Source organism: Rhineura floridana, chromosome 2, assembly GCF_030035675.1.
Source record: "Rhineura floridana isolate rRhiFlo1 chromosome 2, rRhiFlo1.hap2, whole genome shotgun sequence".
In the NCBI taxonomy this organism is placed as follows: domain Eukaryota; kingdom Metazoa; phylum Chordata; class Lepidosauria; order Squamata; family Rhineuridae; genus Rhineura; species Rhineura floridana.
The window spans coordinates 68,306,567-68,328,967 of NC_084481.1; the positions used below are offsets into that span (position 1 = coordinate 68,306,567).

Consider the following 22,401-nt stretch of genomic DNA (forward strand, 5'->3'; position numbering starts at 1 on the left):
ACACAACAAAGTGAATAATAATAATAATAATAATAATATAAAATAAAATATCACTCATGCACATAACTTCATTTTCCCTCTGTTTTCACATTGCTTTGTCCTTCTAGTTGCGGCAATTTTATGAATTATGGGACAGAAATGTTTTGTGTGGGACAGCAAAGACGATATAGAACAGTGGTTCCCAAACCTTTTTCTCCCGTAGACCACTTGAGTTGTTGAGGGTCTTGGTGGACCTTTGAATGATTTTTCTGCATGTTATAACAATCGTAATGTGCTCTAGATTCTATATTATTTTTAAATGTGTTTTATTGCTTCTTTTATTTCTTACATTGTATTTTATTGTATTACAATTTGCATTCCATAGAATTCAGATTATAATACAATAAAATACTATATACGAAATAAAAGAAGCAACAGACATGCAGTTAAAATAATCAGGAATATTTAATGTGGACATGCCACTGACCACCTGAATGAAGCTCATGGAACGCTGCTGGTTCATGAACCATAGTTTGGGAATCCCTGTGATCAAATGTTTTATTATTATTTTACATGCTTGTTACTAGTGAAAGGTAAGCTCTCAGCTGTCTCCCTCCTCCCCTCATGCTGGATTGGTTTGGATCTTAGCTGAGTGATTTCTCAAAAAATCAGAAATAACTCAGCTTATTTTCTAAGCTAACCTGACATTCAGAAACCACCCATGCTCTTCTTGCCATCCTCCCCACTCTTTTCTTCAAAACACCCTTCCCATCAGCTTCCTGATTCTAAAATGTTTCCCACTTTCATTTTACTACTTACCAGCTGCTCCTGGCAGGAGTAATAGTGGTGTGCAAAAAGGGGGGAGCTTGTCCCTTCTTCTTTCTGTGGTTCCCTGGTATGTTGCATTGCAGCACACCAGGATGAAAGTCCCATTGGTCTATTGGAGATGCAGTTCTGGGGATCAGAGAAGTCTGATTGGGAAGTAAACTGAAAGAAGCACAGACCCATTTCCATAGAAATAATGCATGAAAACTAAAATAACATTTCTGCAAATAAATAAGGATGAGTAGATTTACCAATTCCATTATGTTATTGTTTCATGGGATGGTTCTATCCCATGTTCTTGTCTGCCTGCCTTCTCGGTTAATGCCTGCAATTTTGTACTCGGTGCATGCAGAATTTGCATCAGTTTGCAGTTTGAGCCTCTTTTTGCCTTTCAGGTTACTGATGCACAAGAATATCCATGTACACTGATTAAAACAGCATGCAAAAGGAGACTTACTGTGATCATGTGTATATGTGATTGTGCTCATAAGCAGAGCTTGCAAAAGTTACTTTTTTGAACTACAGCTCCCATCAGCCTAATCCAGTGACCATGCTGGCTGGGGCTGATGGGAGTTGTAGTTCAAAAAGTAACTTTTCCAAGCGCTGCTCATAAGTTACCAATAAGGAAAAAAGATGTGGGAAACTGCGGGAAACTGAACATAAAGAGTGGTTAGAACAAAGTCCTGAAATAAAAACAGGAGAATTATTTGTTAATGCAGTGTGCTGCTCTGCAAACAAATTTAGGTAATTTGGAGTCCCAAAATCTGAGGGAAAGTCAGATAGAAATTAAAAGCTTCCACTGTCCCAAAACTGCTAGGGAAGTGGTTGCATTCACTTGTTGCGGCCTACTGCCAAAATAAAGCACAGACACCGTTCATTGGATTGAATCATGGGCTACTTTATTGTGCATAATCCAATTAAAATATGAACCTGCAGAGGGGAGCTTAAGTGTGGGCGCATCCTGAAGAGCCAGGCAAAGCCTGCTTGCAGCTATAAGGCAACCAAACCCTGCCTGAGCCAGGGGCTGCCCTTTGCCAGACCTCCAGCTCAGGCCACACCCTGAAGATGCGTAGGGGGTCCAACCCACGTCACCGCACCTCAGAGCCCTGAAACTCCAAGTGGATGAGGCACATTGGCCACAAAGGTGGCCTGTATTCTGCCTCTGGGCTGTATAGCCCTGAGCTGCAGGTCTCTGGACCGCCTATCACCCCCAAAGGTGCCTAAAAGTGTCACCTAGCTGCCCTTCCCCTTTTAACCTTTTCCCGCACTTCTTTGCCACGAAAGGGGGACAAGCCTCTGCTTAGTCTCCCTTTACCCCACACCCAATAACAATCTTGTGTAGGCCCCTCTGCAGCTCCATCAGGAAGATGTCGTTGCCCACATCTGTCAAAAATGCACACCGTCTTGCTGGAACAGCTCCGGCCGGAAATGCCTTATCTCTGGGTGGTGAATGACAGAATCTCCAGAGTCCCTCAGAGCCTTCTGGACTTGCCTATTCACCTTTTTGCGGGTCCTGTGTCTCCCCCGTGGGTCACCAGTGCAATTCCATTTCCTGCGCAGCAGGATGTCAGACAATACCAAATGCACCCCCGGCCAGCGACGTGTAATGGCCCAGAGGTCCCTACTCAATTAGGGCCTTGCCCTTCAACAGACCCAGGTCGTTACCCCCGAGGTAGATAACAAGAAACTGGGGCACCACCCGCTCAACTGCTGGCTGAAACAATGCTGGTAGGAGTCCGTCCCAACACATCCCACGGCGGCTGAGCCACTGCACTGAGGCCCATTGACTGAGCCCCAGCTGTGTTCCAAAGCGAGACTTCGCCTGCGGCCTGCCCAGAAAACCATGCTGTGGCTGCAGAGGAGGATGTGTTCCTGCCCTGTTCCTTCCCAGCAGCCTGTCAAAACAACGACAACCAACATCAGGATGCAGGGTAGCCATTAGCTGCTGGCCTTGTGCGTCTCAGCCAGTGGTCGAATATAATTCTTATATGTGTCCGAGGACCACCTGCCCACCACCTGCAGCCTCTCCTTGGGAAAACCCAGGTGGGCAGCGGGGGAGGCCGCACCTATCCAGAATGAGTGTGTCCCGAACTTGCGCGGGTCCAAACCCAGGTTGTGCAGCACCACCTTTGCCACTGTCCAAAACTGATACCTGGTGAGGGGCTGGTCATCCCTATGTATGAACAGGTACCCTGATTGCGGCCCCTGAACTGCCGCAAAGCGACGCAGGGCTGTTACTGGACAAATTTCCTCCCACTTGCAGGGGGCTAGTACAATTGCTAGGGATAATTAGGAAATGTATTGAAAATAAAACAGCCGATATCATAATGCTGTTCTATAAATCTATGGTGCGGCCACATTTGGAATACTGTGTACAGTTCTGGTTGCCTCATCTCAAAAAGGATATTATAGAGTTGGAAAAGGTTTAGAAGAGGGCAACCAGAATGATCAAAGGGATGGAGCGACTCCCTTATGAGGAAAAGTTGTAGCATTTGGGGCTTTTTAGTTTAGAGAAAAGGCGGGTCAGAGGAGACATGGTAGAAGTGTATAAAATTATGCATGGCATTGAGAAAGTGGATAAAGAAAAGTTTTTCTTCCTCTCATAATACTAGAACTCGTGGACATTCAAAGAAGCTGAATGTTGGAAGATTCAGGATAGACAAAAGGAAGTACTTCTTTACTCAGTGCATAGTTAAACTATGGAATTTGCTCCCACAAGACGCAGAAATGGCCACCAGCTTGGATGGCTTTAAAAGAAGATTAGACAAATTCATGGAGGACAGGGCTATCAATGGCTACTAGCCATGATGGCTGTGCTCTGCCACCCTAGTCAGAGGCAGCATGCTTCTGAAAACCAGTTGCCGGAAGCCTCAGGACGGGAGAGTGTTTTTGCACTCGGGTCCTGCTTGCGGGCTTCCCCCAGGCACCTGGTTGGCCACTGTGAGAACAGGATGCTGAACTAGATGGGCCACTGGCCTGATCCAGCAGGCTCTTCTTATGTTCTTATGTTCTTAATCAGGCGTCCCTTATGACGTTGGTCTGTCTTGGACCCTCTGAGTTGCAGGAGGGCCTGCTCTGCCTTCCAGCTGAGGTCAGAAAACAAAATGCAGGGACTTGTCTGTCTTGGAACCTGCCACCACTTCCCCAATCCGAAAGGCCCCCCAAAATAGGGTGAAGGCAGTTGCTTGATATAGCAACACTTCAAAAGGGGAGGAACATAAGCCCTTCTACTGTCCCGGTAGGCTAAACAGTCATTCTGGGGAAAGGGGGAGGCAGGCATCTGGGGTGCGTGGGCACTTGGGGGACCAGCCCTCTAGCATACAGCGGACCCTAAAGTTGCCAGAGTAGTCCTGAAAGCCCCGTGCCTTTGCTAGGAAAGAGAAACCTGAGAGCTTACCTCTGATGGTCCTGACTGAGAGGCCCCTCAGTTTGCCCTCCACGTAGAACTCCATAAGATGCTCCACTGGGATGGGCCACTCCTGGGCATAGCCCCTGGCCTCCCTAAAGTTTGACCTGCTCCCTGGTAGCTGGCCATAGTGCTGGGTGCCACAGACAGGTTTATGGCCCTTTCTCATTCGGTCCTCCAATCTCCCATAGCGCTGGGGGGACAACATCTGGCTGAGCCCTTGCCCACGGTGCCAGCTGGTGAAACCTCTCCATCTGGTTCCATGATAGAGCATCAGCGATACTGTTGTCAATGCCCAGAACATGGCATGCAAGGAACTGGATATTATAGCAGAGGCATTGGAGCGTGAATGCTCACACAAGGCGCATAACATTGGGGTTTCTAAAAGACTGGGTGTTGATGAACTGCACCGTAGGTAGGTTGTCACACCAAAAGTGGACTATGGAATTACACAACTTGTTGGGCCAGAGGTGTACTGCCACGACAATGGGAAAAAAACTCCAGGAAAGTAAGGTCTCGGGTTAGCCCAGCCTGTGCCTAGTCCTGTGGATAGCTGCCATGACACCATGAGTCATGGAAAATGACCCCAAAATCACAGGAACCAGAGGCATCAGAGTTCACCTGAAGCTCTGTCTCCAACAGGCAGTCCCTTCTACATAAGGAAACCCCATTAAATTCCCGCAAAAAGGTGGACCACACTCCCAGGTTGGCTGTGAGAGCTGCTGTAACCTGCGTGTGGTGCTGGGCTCATGATAAGCCTGACATGGTGTCATATATGCACCACAAGAAAGCACGCCTGGGTGCTACAACCCTGCACGTGAAGTTCATGTGGCCCACCAGCTCCTGGAGTGTGGACAGTGTCACCTTCCTGGACCCAACTACCTCTGAGATTTTCCCCTTAAGGGCCACCAGCTTATCTTGAGGGAGCCTACAGCACTGGGCCATGGTATCAATCTTGATGCCCAGAAAAGTGAGAGCTGTTGATGGGCCCTCGGTTTTCTTGGCTGTGAGGGGGACACCAAGTTCCCCTGCCAACGCTGTGAAATGGGCCATAAAGGCCTTACAGGTGCCAGAGCTTGCGGAGCCTGCAAACAGGAAGTCATCAAAATAATGCACCACTGATTGCAGGGCCACCTGCCTCCTGACTGCCCACTCCAGGAAAGATCTGAAGCACTTGAAAACTGAACACGAAATTGAACAGCCCATAGGCAATGCCCTATCCACATAATATTCACCCGCAAAAGCAAAGCCCATCAGCTCAAAGTCCTGTTGGTGAACAGAGAGGAGACAGAAGGCTGATTTGATGTCATGATTTCCCATAAGGGCCCCAGCCCCACAGCCCCTAACCATGGACACTGCACAGTCAACTGATGTGTAGCGGACAGAACACAGGTCCGGTGGGATGAAGTCACTGACTGACTCACCCTGAGGAAAGGACAGGTGGTGTATTAGGCAAAATTCACCTGGTGCCTTCTTGAGAACAAGACCCAATGGGGAAACTCTGAGCGAGGGGATGGGTGGTGCCGGGAAGGGGCCCAGCACTCGGCCAGTCTTCACTTCTTTCCCAATTTTTTCCCAAATGACCAATTCCCTGCCCACCACTGACTTCAGATTGTGGGACATAAAAGGCTGCCTGGGACCCAAATAGGGGATTCGAAAACCCACTGTGAAGCCCTCCAGCAAAAACTGCACATCCTGGACTACGGGGTAAAGACCAAGCCAGTGTTGGAGCTTGGCAAGTTTAATTGGGCTGGGGCCCTTTGCCCTGAGCTGTGCCTGCAGCTCCTGGCTTTCTTGGGCCTGTTGCCTCCCTGTTCCCACCCCGAAGGGTCAGCCCCTGGGGCAATTAGTGCAGGCGTGGGGCCCCCCACATATCGCGCACTTGTGTCGGAATCTGCAGAGGGTCTGACCCCAGGAGCCATGGGAGCTGAACTCCCAGCAAAGCAGTCAGGTTGAACTCCCTGCCCTGCAGGCCCATGGGGAAGAGCTGCTGCCACCTGCCGCACTAAGAGGTGGCCGCTGTCTGTCCTATCACCAGCCACGGGCTTGGAGTGTGACATAATCTTCAGCCACAGGTCAGCCTTCTTTTTGTCCCAGGGGAGGGAGATATCAAATGCCGCCCTCATACGGAACACCTCATCGTAGGCAAGCCAAGCGGCCCCCTGGAACTCTGAATAACCTCGATATATGATATCAAGGTATTTAATAAGCACTGAGTCCCTCTGTGGCTGTTTATGCATCACCACTCCCATGTATGTTAGGAATGTAGGCAGTCAGTTAGCCCAAGTGCGCTCTATGCGTCACGGCCTGGGTTTATCTGGTTCTGCGTCCTATCGCTTATCCTTATCCTTCTTAAGTGGCTCCCTGTATAGAAGTGAGAATAGCTCCACATACTCCCCCCTCCATATTTTCTCCATGGTGGCAGGCAGGAGGTGAAAACCCAGTGGGGCTGATGTCTCCCCAAAAGGTATGGTCCCATCTCTAACTGAGCTGAGAGGGTTAGCAGACTCTGTAGGAGGGGCAGCTGATGTGGGGGGACCCTTCTGTTGACGTCCCTGCAGGGGATTGCCACACTTGCTCACAGGCCTCTCCTAGATGTTGCTGTGGCATACTATCCCCACTCCCCATGGGAATCCCTGATTGCCCATACCCCTCTGTCCCCGCTGGCAGAGCAAAGGGCCAGTAGGGAAACCTCCATGGGGGTCAGCTCCACTGCAGCTGACCCTGCTGGTATGCAGTAAAAGTGGACTCACCCAGTGCGCCGTCCAGTGTGGGCCCCTGGGAAACCTGCGAAGTGGGAGCTGTTCCTGCTTCTGCGCTGGTCATCCTCGCATCCACCCTGCTGGGCCCAGCCTCAAGTGCATCCAGTTGAGCTAGGATGGCATCAATAGCAGCCTTGTTAGCCCCACACACTGCGTGCTGCGTTTTCCCGTGGGATCACTTAGCAGGTGGCTCCTTTGCCCTCCTTGGCACAGGTTGAGCCTGAGATGCATCAGGCTGGCGTGAGCCATGCTCTAGTGCTTCCAACCTGGCCAGGATGGCTGCCCATGGTGGCCCATCCTCCTTCCCCCCACCTACAGGTGTTGGAGGCAGGTGCCCACCCTTTGCCTTGGAGGCCTTGCCTTTCCCTTTCGTCCAGCCTTGCCCTTTCTTGGGTGGCATCTTTAGGTGTCTCAAGCGAGCAGCGGCTTCCTGCCCACCCAAAGGCCTATGCCTTTCAGAAGAGAACACACCAAAGCTGGCTTGGGCAGGGTAGAGTGACTTCACCAGTGCCGTTGCGGCCTAAGGAGCCCCTGCTGATGGAACCGCTGAGCACTAGCCTTGCCAACCAGTTGGCCCTACCACCCTTGCTGTGGCTTGATTAGCCCCTCCTAGGACACCAGGCTGCCCAGCAACAGGGGGAGGGGGTGAAGGCCCACCACCTGCAGATGATGCTGGCTCATCCCACGTGCATTGGCACACCCACTGTGGGAGGGGGTGCGGGAGGCCCACCACACCCAGATGCCTCTGGGTGCTGGTTCCCTCCATGTGCGCCAGCGCACTCGCTGTCGAGGGCAAGGAACTCCTGCTGCACCCAGATGGTGCTGGTGCCGGCATCCAGAAAGCAGGCTAGCGTGTCTGCGGCAAGCTATTGAGGGGGGAAAGAGGCCCCGCCGTGACTAAGCAAGGGAGGCCTAGGGGGGAGCTGCTATCCGGGAGGGAAGAGGGACATGGTTGCAGCCCCCTCTCTGGGATGGCCTGCACGCTGCCCTCCCACCCGCCAAAACAAGAAACGAAGGGGGGGAAATCCGGCCAGATGGACACCAAGCCTGTGCTTCTTGAGGGATTGCTGCCGCTGCCAGAACAGGTCCCGAGAAGGATTGCTGCTGCTGCTGCCGCCTCCACTGCCGTGCCAGAAAAGCTCCACGTGCACCAAGTTCACCGCTGAAGCAGGAGCCTCCAAAATTCAAAGGAGGACGGGAAGCTGGCAGTGCGGGTTTAAACACTCTTTGGCCACCACACCCCTAGCTGCATGCTCCGTCTGCACATTAGCGTCAAGCATGCATCCACACACACCCCATGATGGCGGCTCCTGCTTCGGCAGCAAAACTTGCCCCTTAGCCCTGTAAGTCCCAGGCGCGGAGTGGGAATTACATGCACCAAACAGTCTGAACATGAACTAAGGCTGTGCAGAAAGCAACAGTCTTATGTGCATGCATGGCAAGTACCACACTCTGCTCTAGTACTCTTTTCTCTTTGGCTGCTGTTGTGGCTTGCAGCACACCATATGCATGTTGCTGGACACAAAGTAACCGAAATGATAGAGCCTGTGAAGTGTCTTTTTTAAATCATACAATAAGCTTATGGGATGAATCTTCAGCATGCAAATGAAGGAAACCCTGTATAAGTTGTATGTAGAGTTACCTGCAGCCTACAATCTGTGTGAGGATTTGTACATCTGCATGTGGCAGTGTGCCAATAGTATTCTGCTATCAGTTCCCTGGGTCAGTTGTTTCATTGTGGTTAGGCCAACCAAACTTAACTAAGTGAGGCTGATGTATCTACTCTTAATCCTATATACTTTTAACTAGTGGTAACAAAGAGCTTCCAGGCTTGACAGGCTGTCACAGCAATTATTCACAAGAAGTTATGCAGTCATTGTCTTTGTCAGCTTTTGCAGTATGGAATATTTTAACTGGCAGTCTTCCAAAACTGAACATTAATCTTACATTCTCTTGCAGTTCCTAATCAACATATTCTAGGGGTGATTGCTCTCACATTATTTGAAGACTACATCTACTGGACTGATGGGAAAACCAAGACAGTCAACCGTGCCCATAAAACCTCTGGAGCAGATAAAGTAGCACTGATTAACTCATGGCATGCCATAACTGATATCCAAGTGTATCATTCATATAGACAGCCGGATGGTAAATATTTTCAACATGCATTCTATAAAGAACATTATTGTTTCTGACTTCATTTGAGTTTTTAAAGCTTTGCTTAGCAGTTAATCTAAGCTGCCTTATATTGGATTGTTGGAGAAATAAAACAGAAATAAGAGCAAAAGATTAAAAGTATGATTAGTTTCACTGAAGGTCTGACACTGACTACGGTCAATTGCATAAGTAGCCTTTATTGCCTTAGCAAGCCTCCTCAGTTTTCACCCAGTCTTTCTAATGGGCTCTGGACAGAAATAAAGGCAGAAACATCTCAGAATAGGTATGGCTACCTAGGACATTCTGCAGACTTTTTCTGGGCCTGCAGCAGCCTCCAATAAGTGTCCACTGGACACCTAGAAAGAGTCAGCAGATACACAGGTGCTACAAAACACTTTCTCTTTAAGAGTGGTCTGGCAACTGTCAGCAACCTAGGTTCCTTCAGAGCCCCAAATCTGCCTCAGGGTGACCTGGTCAGGCTATTATCACTACAGAAATCCCAGTCTCTTATAATCATCAGAAACTTAAAAGTTTCAAATATTTTTTGGCCATCTCTCTTAATTCTTATATAGTCCCAAAGTTTATTGTCTCTCTTTTTCTCCCCATGCGAGGTGTGGAGTTCCCTCACTCACCGTCTCTCCCTGATGTCTTGTTGCCTAGAGTCCAGAATACTTATCTCTTTCATTTAGCTTTCCTCCCCTGGGGTGGTAAAGGCATTCTGGTGCTAAAGTTTGTAGGCTGTGGAGCTTCTCAGTTATATGGCTACTGCTTCCCTTTTCACTGTTTGTCTTTAACTACTGATAAAGGTGGGCCAACACTCCTGTCCCCATCCCACTAGCACGCCAGCCACTTTCTGCCCTGACTGTGTTCATACTTGTCCATGATGAGGCTAGAGAGGGCTGAAGACTAGAGTCAAGTGTTGACAGCTTCTTACACACAAGGCCCAGGATTATCCACTAGATCACAGTATTTCTGAATTTCAGTAGTTCCTGAAATTAGTCTGACCCAATATGATACAATGTAAACTGTTTTTTCTTAACATCTGCACTTTGTAGACAATTAACATAAATATATTTTAAAGGCATTTTGTATTTTGTTATTTGGTTTTTTTTACATTACTGCGACTTTATTTTTAAGCATACCGAGTTACCTCTATTTGCTAGATGTTTCTCTGGGAAGGGGGGGGATCAACTATGTTGCTTTTTCTGTGACCCTTATCAGCATTTTTAATTGTTTCACCTTCTGCATTCATAGTGCCTATACATCTGTGTGCATTAACTAATGGTGGCTGTAGTCACCTGTGCCTCCTAGCCCCGGGCAAAACGCATGCTTGTGCCTGTCCCACCAACTTCTACCTCTCTGCAGATAATAAGACTTGCTTATCAAATTGCACAGCCAGTCAAGTGAGTATGTCTGTATTATAATGTTTATAATGGCTACTTATTAATGTATTTAGAGACTTTGAAACAGAGTAAAAACCTGCCAGACTTTAGAGACTAAAAGAAGAAAAATTATAAACAATTCAAAATGGCAATGAATAAAGGTATTGTTGGTGTTATACCTCTGTTGAAGACTGAAAAATCTACCTTTATATCTTGACATTCACAAATGGGCTTTGCAACTTACCTTCATTAAGGTACATTGGCAAAGCTTTTTTCCCCCAATCTGATTTGACATGCATTTGCTTGGATCCTGATTTCCAAAGTTCTGTTCAAGGAACAGGGCTCTTCCACCTCATTTTCCAACTCTCCTTTACTTTTACAGCCCACTGCCTTCCTCACCTCCTGAAATAATATGGAATTGGGTTTCCAGAAGTCCCCTTCCTCCTCCCCTCCATCATGAAAATGGAAGTGCCTTCCACTTACACAAGTGCACCTGTGAAGCTAGGCCATTATTACTTTTAATGGGCACAATTATTTATGCTGTAACAAAGGATACTATTCTGGGCATAAACACAATAAAGATACATTCTTAAAAGAATGAGTTTCAGCAAGAAATCTAATGAAAAGGGTTGACTTTTTAAAATGCCTTATACAAAAATAGCAACCAGAAACAAGTTTTAAGGAGGGCAGGCTCCAAATTCTGATCTTGGGCTGTGATTATTATTTGCATAAATATTCATGTTATTTTAAATAAAAAATATTAACATTGAAAAAGGCTTTCTCTACCGTACCTTTCTCCTTCAGTTCCGCTGCAAAACTGACAAATGTATTCCATTCTGGTGGAAATGTGATACTGTAGATGATTGTGGGGATGGATCAGATGAACCTGAAGAATGCCGTAAGTCTAAATGGATACAATATTTTAGAAGTACTGTGTTGCAGACACTGGAAAGTTACATTAATTCAGCATTTTCTTAGAGTAAAAGCCAGTTTTGTATGGCAGTTAGAGTCATAGAATCCCACTTGAACATGAAGCTCAGTGGATGACCTTGGGCCAGTCATTATCTTTCAGCCTACCATACAGGGTTGTTATGTGGATACACTGGGAAGGGAGAGAACCATGTATGCCACCTTGAGCTCCTTGGAGGAAGGTGGACTATAAATGTAATAATAACATTATTGGTGGTGGTGATGGTGATGATGATTCACCTATTCTGTATAGGCTACTATACAGTGAACAAATGACTTTTATAATAACTTCATATCTATAGCAATAGAACATTTCTTATGAGTAGTTGTTATAATTTGGTGTAATATGTAACAATCTAGATAATTTCCTAATGTCCCCTTAAAAAAGAAGATTGACAAAACTTTAGTAATCACAAGTGATTTTATATGATGTGTTGCATAATGTTGCAGCAGTATCCTGAACATGCAGATATTTTGATAGCCTCTCATAATTCATGCAGCTGTCATAATACTCCTCTTGTCACTTTTTTAAAAAAGTAAACCATGCTCTCAGTGACTGTAAATATGCCTGCTATAATTTTGCCATGACATATGACTAGATGACAAGTGAATACAAGGTATCTTATATTCATAAAAACAGTACTTGCATAGCTTTGCATTTTCTGCGTTTTTTGCATGGTGATATATGGTTGAGACTTTTCTGCTATACATGGCTTGCATTAGTTGGTACACATTTTTGAAATCTCTATATTCTCTCATATTAAAAACTAGGCCATTAGATTTCAAGTCAGTACACAGGGAGATGCCTAGAGCAAAAGTGGAACAACAGAAGCAAGCCAAGATCCCAGCAGGTCACTTTCTTACCATGACCATTAATAGCACTTCACCAGTTGGGTGTTCTTTTGCTCCGGGGGGGGGGAGAAAAAGCAACTGGTGATTGCTTAGTAACCACTCCACATATTCCCCAACCACTAATAGGTTATTTTGGAAGTAGGAATAGTGTAGAATATTTGCAAAATCAGATTTGGTATTGAATTCTGGGATAATTTGCAAGTTTGTCTCATCGTCGAACAGGCTCCTACTCCTTGAGTGTGTTCACAGCTGTTAGTGACACCATAATTTTTTTTAAAAAAAAATTATGTAATTATTTTTGTAATCTGTGGAAAAATAAAAATAAAAGGGACAACCAGGAATCACAATAACTAGTGGAATACAATTTATAGTGAATAGGAACTGGCAGCCCATTTGACTAATTGAAAAATGGAACGGAATCAGATTGCGAACCCCATTAAACATTCTTCCCCAGCCCTTCCTCTGAAACCAGTAAATTATCTGTAGTGGTTGCAGCAGCAGCAAATGGGATACAGAGATGAGTGTGTCCTCCCCTCCCCTACAGGGAAGACTTAGAGAAGTGTAGGCAGTAGTGGATGGCATGCAGTGGGCAGAGGCACTTGCCTGACCTTTTGACAGCTGAGTTGCTGCTGCTTTTCAGGAAAAAAGAGGGTGTGGCAAGGTAACAGGGAGGCTGGTGCAGTGCAATCATACTGGTGGAGTTAATCCAGCAATCTTGCTGATGTGTTTGCACAGTACCAGCCTCCCTGCTACCTCGCCTCTTCTGCTCTCTGTCCCCCTAAGCAGCAGTGACTCATCTGTCAAGATGTCAGGTGAGTGCCACCATCCCACCACACCATCTGCTAGTCGATGTAGGTATAGTATGTTGATAGATGTGTGCAAGTTGAAGCTGACCTTCAGCTGAAGATATTTCATTTAATCTCACTGACATTCCTGTCTCTATCCTAACAAAAGTTATCCCAAACACCTTTTTATCTGTCTTACTATAATTGTGTTTGGATTTGCACATGTGCTATGGTTGCTTCTTACCAAGGAGTAAGCAGCAATATAAAGGCAGATGATACAATCCTCCTCTAACTATTTCACTTCTTACCCTGCTTCTCACCCAGCTACCTGCTTACTTCCCAACCCCAATCCCCTGTCAACAACTACCATACTTCTTACCTTAGTTGCCAGCCCCAGTTCCCATCAAACTACCACGTTTCTTACACCACTTTTCACCTCACCCACTTACTTCCCTCAGTTCCCAATTCAGTTACCTTTCCTGTTATCCCACTTCTCACCCCACCTACTTAGCCCCCAACACCAATCCCCTCAACTTCCTGCCCCACCCTCTAAGTTTCCAACCCCAGTCCCCCTTCCAACCACCCTGCTTCTTACCCCAGCCCACCTTCCTCCCTGTACACATTAGGCATGTCTTATAAGCAACTCCCCCAACCCTTCCCTCTTTGCTTTGTCACCCTCCCCCTCATCACACCCCTTAACATACCCCTTGGGTTGGTTTACACATTTTTTGAAAAAAAATACAAACACAATTTAGGTTGGTCTTTCACAGTCCAGTCTATTTCCTGTGTCACATGTCTTGCTTCTGTAATTTGGGCTGATTGCAGGTGTTGCCAGCACTCACCATATGCTCAGAAGCCCAGGTTTCCAAATTCTTGCCAGCTACACAGGAAGTAGATTGAGCTATGAAAGATGAACCCAAATTTTATTTGTATTTTTACAGATTTGTAGGCCAGTACAATATCTCAAATAGAAGGTCTGGACCCTAGCTCTTGTGACTGATTCACTACAGTTGCCTAATTTGCCTGCTATTTAGAGTTTGATAGAAATATATGTAGCTATAGATGCATTTTTAAACCATGTTTTTTTAAAATATATATATAGAATCTGCCTCCTTTTTCTAAAGACGGAATAATTGGGTTCTTTGCAGAGTTCATGGAGATTTACTCCTGTACAATCATGCTTACAATTTCACCTTTAGATTTCACCATTGTAATTTTTTAAAATATTATATGCAAAACTCTGTTCTGAGAATAAAGTATAGAGGGGGAGAACCATGGCATCGAAATCTCCAACTACTGCACAGTAGTTGCAATACGTCATACTGTATAAAAGAAAAAGTCACATTTTTAATACCCACTTTTTCCTTTTCTGCTGCTCACCATTGGTGTGCAGCCCCCACATGTTTATCCTCAAGAGAATTAGGCCTTTTACTTGAAAAGGTTCTGCACTCCTGCATAACACATTTGGCAAGAAATCCTCTATTCATTCCAAAAAGCCTTTTCTCAGTGGCCATCATGTCTGTAACCCTTTTACTTCCAGTACCTATTTTGATGTACTGTAGTGTGATTTTCCTGTTGTTTTTCATGGCAGCCATCTTGTTTGTAGTCCTTTCACTCCCGGAGGCCATTTTGATTGTAGTTCCAGTGCATAGTGATTGATGGCACTGTTAATTTTTATAATGTTTTAATAAATTTATTAAAATTCAATGCTGGGTGTTTTAACATGAAAAGACCAAAAGGAGCACTTCACTTGATGGGGCGATCAAATGGTAGGACTACAAGTGCTGTAGTTTACGTATGTGTTCTAAAAATTGAGGGTAAAAATTATGAGAACTTCTCAAGAAATATTTCCAAACCACTTCTGGGTTTCTTTACACCTTTTTTTTTTTACTTTAACCTGTGGATTCTTCCTGAATGTTTTTTTTTATATCACCATGAAAACTGGTATGTTAAGGAAGTGTTTCTGAGTCCAACAGTATAAGGTTTGTAAGTTTCTGTTGTCAGTTATGCTTATGCAAACCACTAGTATAGCATTGGGGGGGGTAATTGCAATTTAACATGATGGAACCTCCCCCCCTTTTTTTTTTTTACTTTAGCTATAGATACAGGCAAGATCCTCCCTGGTGCAGAGTGGTAAGCGGTGGTAATGCAGCCAAAGCTCTGCTCATGGCCGGAGTTCGATTGCAATGGAAGGAGGAAGTTGAATCTCTGGTAAAAGGGGTCGAGGTCCACTCAGCCTTCCATCCATCCGTGGTCGGTAAAATGAGTACTCGGCATATGCTGGGGGGTAAAGAAAGGCTGGGAAAGGAACTGGCAATCCCACCCCATATATATGGTCTGCCTAGTAAACATCGCAAGACATCACCCTAAGAGTCGGAAACGACTCGCACTACAAGTGTGGGGACACCTTTACCTTTTTATAGATACAGGCACTCCTGTACCTGTATAATTTCTGTCAATATCCAAGGACTAAAGCTCAAGGATTGTCTTCCTCTGCTACAGAGGAAATGGAAGCATTTTAGCAATGACCTGTGAAGACTTGCTTGCTACTTAGAAGGAACGATGTCTTCTAATGCCATGATAAACAGCAAACAGGACACACTGAGGATTAGGGTGGAAAGAGGCTTCACAAATGTTCACTGTAAGAAAAATCCCTCATTATCTTTGAGAGAATAATTTATTAAAGCTTCCATTAATAATGTTTAGAAAATATCAAAAATGTAGACTTTTAAAATGAAACAATAAGAACATAAGAAGAGCCTGCTGGATCAGGCCAGTGGCCCATCTAGTCCAGCGTCCTGTTCTCACAGTGGCCAACCAGGTGCCTGGGGGAAGCCCGCAAGCAGGACCCGAGTGCAAGAAAAAAATTAAGAAGTCCTAGAATATACTCTTAAACAACATACTAGAAAATGAGCATCAATGAACACAGTGGGATGTCTTGATAAATGTGCATAGGACTGTGCTGTCATATTAGTGATTTGTAACAGTACAGGTGTCATAGTTTCAGCCTAAAATATATTCTTCCTATGGATGTCTGGAACCCTGCTAATAATTTTGGAATTGACTAGCTTCTGTTTACAGAGGCTAGTTTGACCCTCACAGAAAGGCTAATCTCACTTTTAATTTGTTATGGGCTGTCCACATATGTTTAGTGTATTTAATGTTGGTTGTCCCCTAAGAGTCCTGAAAATGTATGTATTAATCTGTAGATGTGTGGATCTCCTCACAGTTTAGTACAAAATCTCTATTTTAAAAGGAATCCCCCCCTTTCTGCTTCCCCTCCTCTTTCGGATGTTCTGGGAAGACAGCCAGCTTTCTTCTTGTTCTGTAAACAAAACTTGATAACATAGGAGCTGGCAGTAGCTGCCAGCTACAGCTGCCTTACATGGACACTCTGGATATGTAACACCTGCCTATAACTATAACTATTTCATAACTAGTTACTAGCTCATCAGCTTCCATCTGAGATGGAGCTCAAGGAGATGCAGTTCAAGAGATGTAGGTCATACATCTGCTAACCAAAGTCATAACCTTGATAACACTCATTTGATCTGATAACCTTCCTGGTAGACTGTGGGAATGCTGTGGACATAATATATTTTGACTTCAGCAAAGCCTTTTACAAAGTACCCCATGATATTCTGATTAGCAAGCTAGCCAAATGTGGGCTGGATGGAACAACTATCAGGTGGATCCACACTTGGCTATAGAATCATACTGAAAGAGTGCATATCAATGGTTCCTTCTCAAATTGGAGGGAGGTAATGAGTGGGGTACCACAGGGCTCATTCCTGGACCCAGTGCTCTTCAACATTTTTATTAATGACTTGGATGAGGCAGTGCAGGAAATGCTTATCAAATTGGCAGATGATACAAAACTGTGAGGGATAGCTAATACCCTGGAAGACAGAAACAAAATTCAAAGGGATCTTGATAGGCTGGAGCATTGGGCTGAAAACAACAGGTTGAAATTTCATAGGGTTAAGTGCAAAGTTCTACACCTAGGAAAAATAAACCAAATGCACAGTTATAGGATAGGGGATACTTGGCTCAGCAATACTACATGCAAGAAGGATCTTGGAATTGTTGTTGATCACAAGCTGAATATGAGCCAGTAGTGCAACATGGCTGCAAAAAAAGCAAATGCTATTTTAGGCTACATTAACAGAAGGATAGCTTCCAAATCATGTGAAGTATTAGTTCCCCTCTGTTTGGCACAGGTTAGGCATCATCTTGAGTACTGCATCCAGTTCTGGACACCACATTTCAAGGAGGATGCAGACAACTGGAACAGGTTTAGAGGAGGGCAACAAGGATGATCAGGGGACTGGAAACAAAGCCTTATGAGGAGAGACTGAAAGAACTGGGCATGTTTAGCCTGGAGAAGAGAAGACTGAGGGAGATATAACAGCACTCTTCAAGTACTTAAAAGGTTGCCACACAGAGGAGGGCCAAGATCTCTTCTCGGTCATCCCAGAGTGCAGGACATGAAATAATGGGCAGGAAGCCACATTTTGACTGAACAACAGGAAAAACTTTGTAACTGTTAGAGTGGCATGATGATGGAACCAATTACCTATGAAGGTGGTGGGTTCTCCAATGCTGGAGGCGTTCAAGAGGCAGCTGGACAGCCACTTGTCGGGTATGCTTTAACTTGGATTCCTGTATTGAACTCCATGGCCTAATAGGCCCCTTCCAGCTCTACCATTCTATGATTCTAAGATTTTCTAAAGAGAGGTTTTACACACCAGTCTTTTGAAAGACTTGGTTGAAGACACTTGCAACCCTACTTGCTGCTGAGAGTATGAGACTTGATTTGATTTGGGTCACTGTGGGTAAGAAACGGCGATACTGGTCCCCTACCCCAGCTGCACTGTTGGAGGGGATTGCTTTTTGCACCCAGACCAGACTTGATGGGGCATGACCCCTGGTGCCAGGTGCAGATGGTTAGTCTGCCTGGGGCCGTGCGCAAAGCCACCTGGTTGGTTGGCTCTTGTGCCTTTTCCTCTCTCCCACTCTTTGCGGGGTTTGGCGGCATATTGGTCTTTAGTGTGGGCTTTGCTGGTTGCCACTAGGGGGGCACACAGGAATTTTTTCCTTCAAGACGTCCTTTTGACAGGGAGGTTGTTTTGCCTGTGTCACACTGGGGATCAATGATGGGTTGGAGTGATTTTAGATAGATTTGGCAGGGTCAGTGCGGGATTAGGGGGAAAAGGGGGTAAGTGGAAATAATTCGGTGAGAACCTTGATGCACCTTCTAGAAGGTGAAAGGGGGCTTCCTCAGACCTATCCATCAAAGCCTCAAGGCCAGATGCTGGGGACAGGAGCCCTCCTTGAGGACTGCCCAGATCACAGTCTCAATGCCTCAAGGCTGGAGTCGGTGGTGAGATGGACATGATTCCCTAGGCACAGATAATGTGCCGGCAATGAAAGGCCAGGAGTAGCTAGCTCACTACTCTGCAGCCTAGAGCCAAGGTTACTCGCTCAAAAATCTGAGCAGCTGGAATTAAGTTCTGTAGCACTCAAATTTATAGGGGCCCACACTGATCTTTTAAAATTATCCAGGTCCCCTCCGCAGATCTCAATCTCGAGGCTTGGCTTAATCCAGTTTTCACTTTCTATCTGTTTTAATTGGTCTAATGTGCTTTAATTTGTTAATTGGTATTAATAAATGTTGCCCGTTCTTAACCCATACGCTTGTGTCTGCCTTTTGGGTGTGTCTGGGTGCAATAATAATATTCATTCTTTTCTGTATGTATTAAGATACCTGGATACCTAGACTGTATACTCTGATAATACTGAATAGTTTACTGAATTACGGCATAGCTTGAAGGCACTGTATAATAGCCTGTATAATAGCCTCATCTTGTATTATATTCATTGATTCTGATTTCCTGGCTGAGGCCAGATACATATGTAACTTGTATAAATAAGAAATAAATGTGTAAGGAACAAAAAAACATTGATTAGTATTCCACTGTTGGACTCCCATTATTTTTCCAGATACATCCTCAGTCGTAAGGAATTATTGGGTGGGATTTTCCAACCTTAGCTCGCCTATCTCAAACTACTACTGTTGGAGACAGTGCAAGCCGATGCAAGCACAACATCTGACCTATAAGGAATCTGGATAGCTCATGGGCAACGGGGAGAACATAGAAACACTCAATCCTATGCATTCACAAGAAAAAGGACATTTCGGCAGTTCCAAATTCTGAACTGAAGGAAACACATACTAATTTCAGCTAGTACTCTTTCTTGTTTTGACTCAGAATAAGTATGTGTGTTATCTGTCAGTAACAGCAGACATATATACATAGTCATTAATGGTGTATTAGGCAGTTCAAATATAGTAATTTTGCTGATCTGTACTTCCAGTCTGATTCGTAAGGCACATCAAAATGCAGGAAAATGCAGTTTACAGTTACCTAGCAATTAAGCTTTCATGCCAATTAGCTTCCACTCCTCCTGCTTGGACGTCATATAGTTGTGGGCGAAAGGTATAGCTGTGAATTTGTAACTAGAGAGTCATCTGGCTGAAACTATTTTAGTACAACTAAGAGCAAATGCATTTAATTGCTTCATTGAGAAAAAGAAGCAAATTAGAATCACCCGGATAATACTGATAGTTATCATGCTGCTTTAAAATTTACAAAGTAAAGACATTCTCTCTTGTTAATTGCAATGCATTTTATGTGCATTTGATTAAAAACCACTGTGACTTAGAAGGGGACATTTTCATTAACTTAATTGGGCTGAGGGATGGGCGCTTTTAAATCTCTATTACTAAACGAATATCTGATTTCTCAGCTTTTTTCACAGCCTAGAAATATAACGGAAGTTAGAAAAATATTTATTACCTTCATATACAGTAGTTGAAAACTTGTTTCTTTTTTCCAGCTGAATTTAAATGTCAACCTGGCCGATTTCAGTGTGGAACTGGGCTCTGTGTGTTACCAGCATTTATATGTGATGGAGAAAATGATTGTGGAGACAACTCTGATGAACTCAATTGTGGTAAGTCATTCTACGGCATCAGAGGAAAAATATAGTGAGAATTTGATGCTATGATCCATTTAGCAGCAGCATAGTACAGGGTCAAGTATTGGGCTCCACTTGCTTTGTTCCTTTGTAAAAGTAAACAACACCTCATCTCCTCTGCAAGGGCTGATTTAGTCTTTGGTGCTACTGCACCAGGATGAGGACAATTATGTTTATGATGCAGAAATGCTGTGCAAGGATTTTTACAGAGTGTGGGAGAAGTAGAGTCACCTAAGTATCCCAACACAACATTCTAAGGATGTGGAGGAGAAACCCCATTTCCTTAGTGTTGATATAACTTAATTCTGTCATAAGAGTACTAAGGAGATCTGATATAATACTAGAAATCTGTAGAAGTAAACAACTCTTTGTCTTTATTTGATACAGAAATGTCACTATCAGCTGTGGCCCATTCAGGTGTTTCATTGGTAAAAATTCTGAATAGTACCAGGCTGACAGTAATTTTTGGCTCTTAAGAATCATTCATATGTTGGTAGATAATTGTACAGAATGTATCACTCTACATGTATTATAAGGTGAATGACAGATATCTATCAGGAGAGGGTTTTATCCAAGCCAAGTTACAAGACAACAATGACTTCTTTCAACACTCGCATTGTCTTGGTGATAAGGCTATCTGGCCATATATAAGCTGAAGAAAACTGATGTATAAGAGGAATGAAAGAGAATGATAGAGAAGGAGAAATATAATTACATGAACATCATATAATGCAATATGTTGCCAGTTTGTCATTTCAATATTTACCTAAAATAACTGGGGAAAATATGCTGAAGTTTCACATTACAAGATAAACATGAAGTCTGAACTTAAAATCACTTTAATGAACAGATAAAACAAGATTCAAGGAACCAATTGTTGTGAAATTCCAGTAACTTTCTAGTAATTGTTTTTTCTATTATTTAATAGTTGTAAACAATATATACACAGGGATATTTATATATAGATATCTATATACATACACACACATCCAGTGTCAAGGATCAGCATGGTTCGGCACCTGCCAAGGAGGGCCAGTGGCTCAAAAGGGCCTATTGTCAAGTTCCTGAGTCTGCCAGCCCCTTGGGATTACTGTGAAGTTCTGAATGTCCCTGCCACCATTTTTGCTGTCTTGCCTGATCCCTCTACTGTTTGGTGTGTTGCATTAGTGACAGTTCTTTGGAATGGGAGCTGAGTCAATGTTTGGCTGCAGTTCATGATTCAGTGCCTATCCAGCATGTTTGATTACGCCAAATGCAGTGGCTGATCTGATATAAGGTCAGGCTTTGAATTTTGGGTAATCAAGTTATCAAATATGGTGGGTACCGAAGATTGGAACCAAGTTCTAGCTTGGCTCCCATTGAAAAATGGCAGAAGGTTGCAGAAGCAGCAGCAGGTGTTGTCACCCACCCTGGTCAGTCTGAGGTGAGGTGAGTGACTAGAGACAGCATATGGTGATGGTGGTGGCAGTGGCATCAGAAGCAACAGGAAGGGGACCAGGTTGGTGCCAGGTTGAGATCAACTGGAAATGCCATGCTGAGGACCTACTGAGGTCTAGCACCAGCCCTAATGATGAGTAAATAAATAAAGTATAAAAATAGCAGTTTTGTTTGTTGTTGTTATGTGCCTTCAAGTCGATTACGACTTATGGTGACCCTATGAATCAGTGACCTCCAAGAGCATCTGTTGTGAACTGCCCTGTTCAGATCTTGTAAGTTCAGGTCTGTGGCTTCCTTTATGGAATCAATCCATCTCTTGTTTGACCTTCCTCTTTTTCTACTCCCTTCTGTTTTTCCCAGCATTATTGTCTTTTCTAGTGAATCATATCTTCTCATGATGTGTCCAAAGTATGATAACTTCAGTTATTTGCATTTTCTGTCTTGAGGTTTCTGTTTGTTTTTTTGTCCTCAGAAACACATGTCTGCCTGTCGGGTCAATTCAAGTGCACCAAAAATCAAAAGTGTATTCCAATAAATCTCAGGTGTAATGGACAGGATAATTGTGGTGATGAAGAAGATGAACGAGATTGTCGTAAGTTACTTATGTAAAAAAACCTCCAAAATCTCATAATCAAACGTAGCAGTCATGGAATAACAGGATAGGTCTTATTAATGATCGCTTACTTTTTATAAAAGACAGCAGAGTCTAAGAATAAATAGATACTTTTCACAATCGAAGAAGCACACAATGGCTCCCTTCAAGGATATATATACTGAGGCCAGTGCTATTTAATGTGTTCATAAAA

The 22,401-nt window shown here is 44.4% G+C and overlaps 1 protein-coding gene across 1 annotated transcript in view; it reads left to right on the forward strand.

The window, feature by feature from the left end:
* The window catches only part of LRP1B (LDL receptor related protein 1B), a 524,827-nt gene that overhangs the window by 372,389 nt on the left and 130,037 nt on the right, over positions 1-22,401 (forward strand). The window contains 5 exon segments of the mRNA XM_061608878.1: positions 8,932-9,120; positions 10,384-10,532; positions 11,316-11,409; positions 20,018-20,134; positions 22,068-22,187. Of these exon segments, the coding sequence (XP_061464862.1) occupies positions 8,932-9,120; positions 10,384-10,532; positions 11,316-11,409; positions 20,018-20,134; positions 22,068-22,187 (669 nt within the window).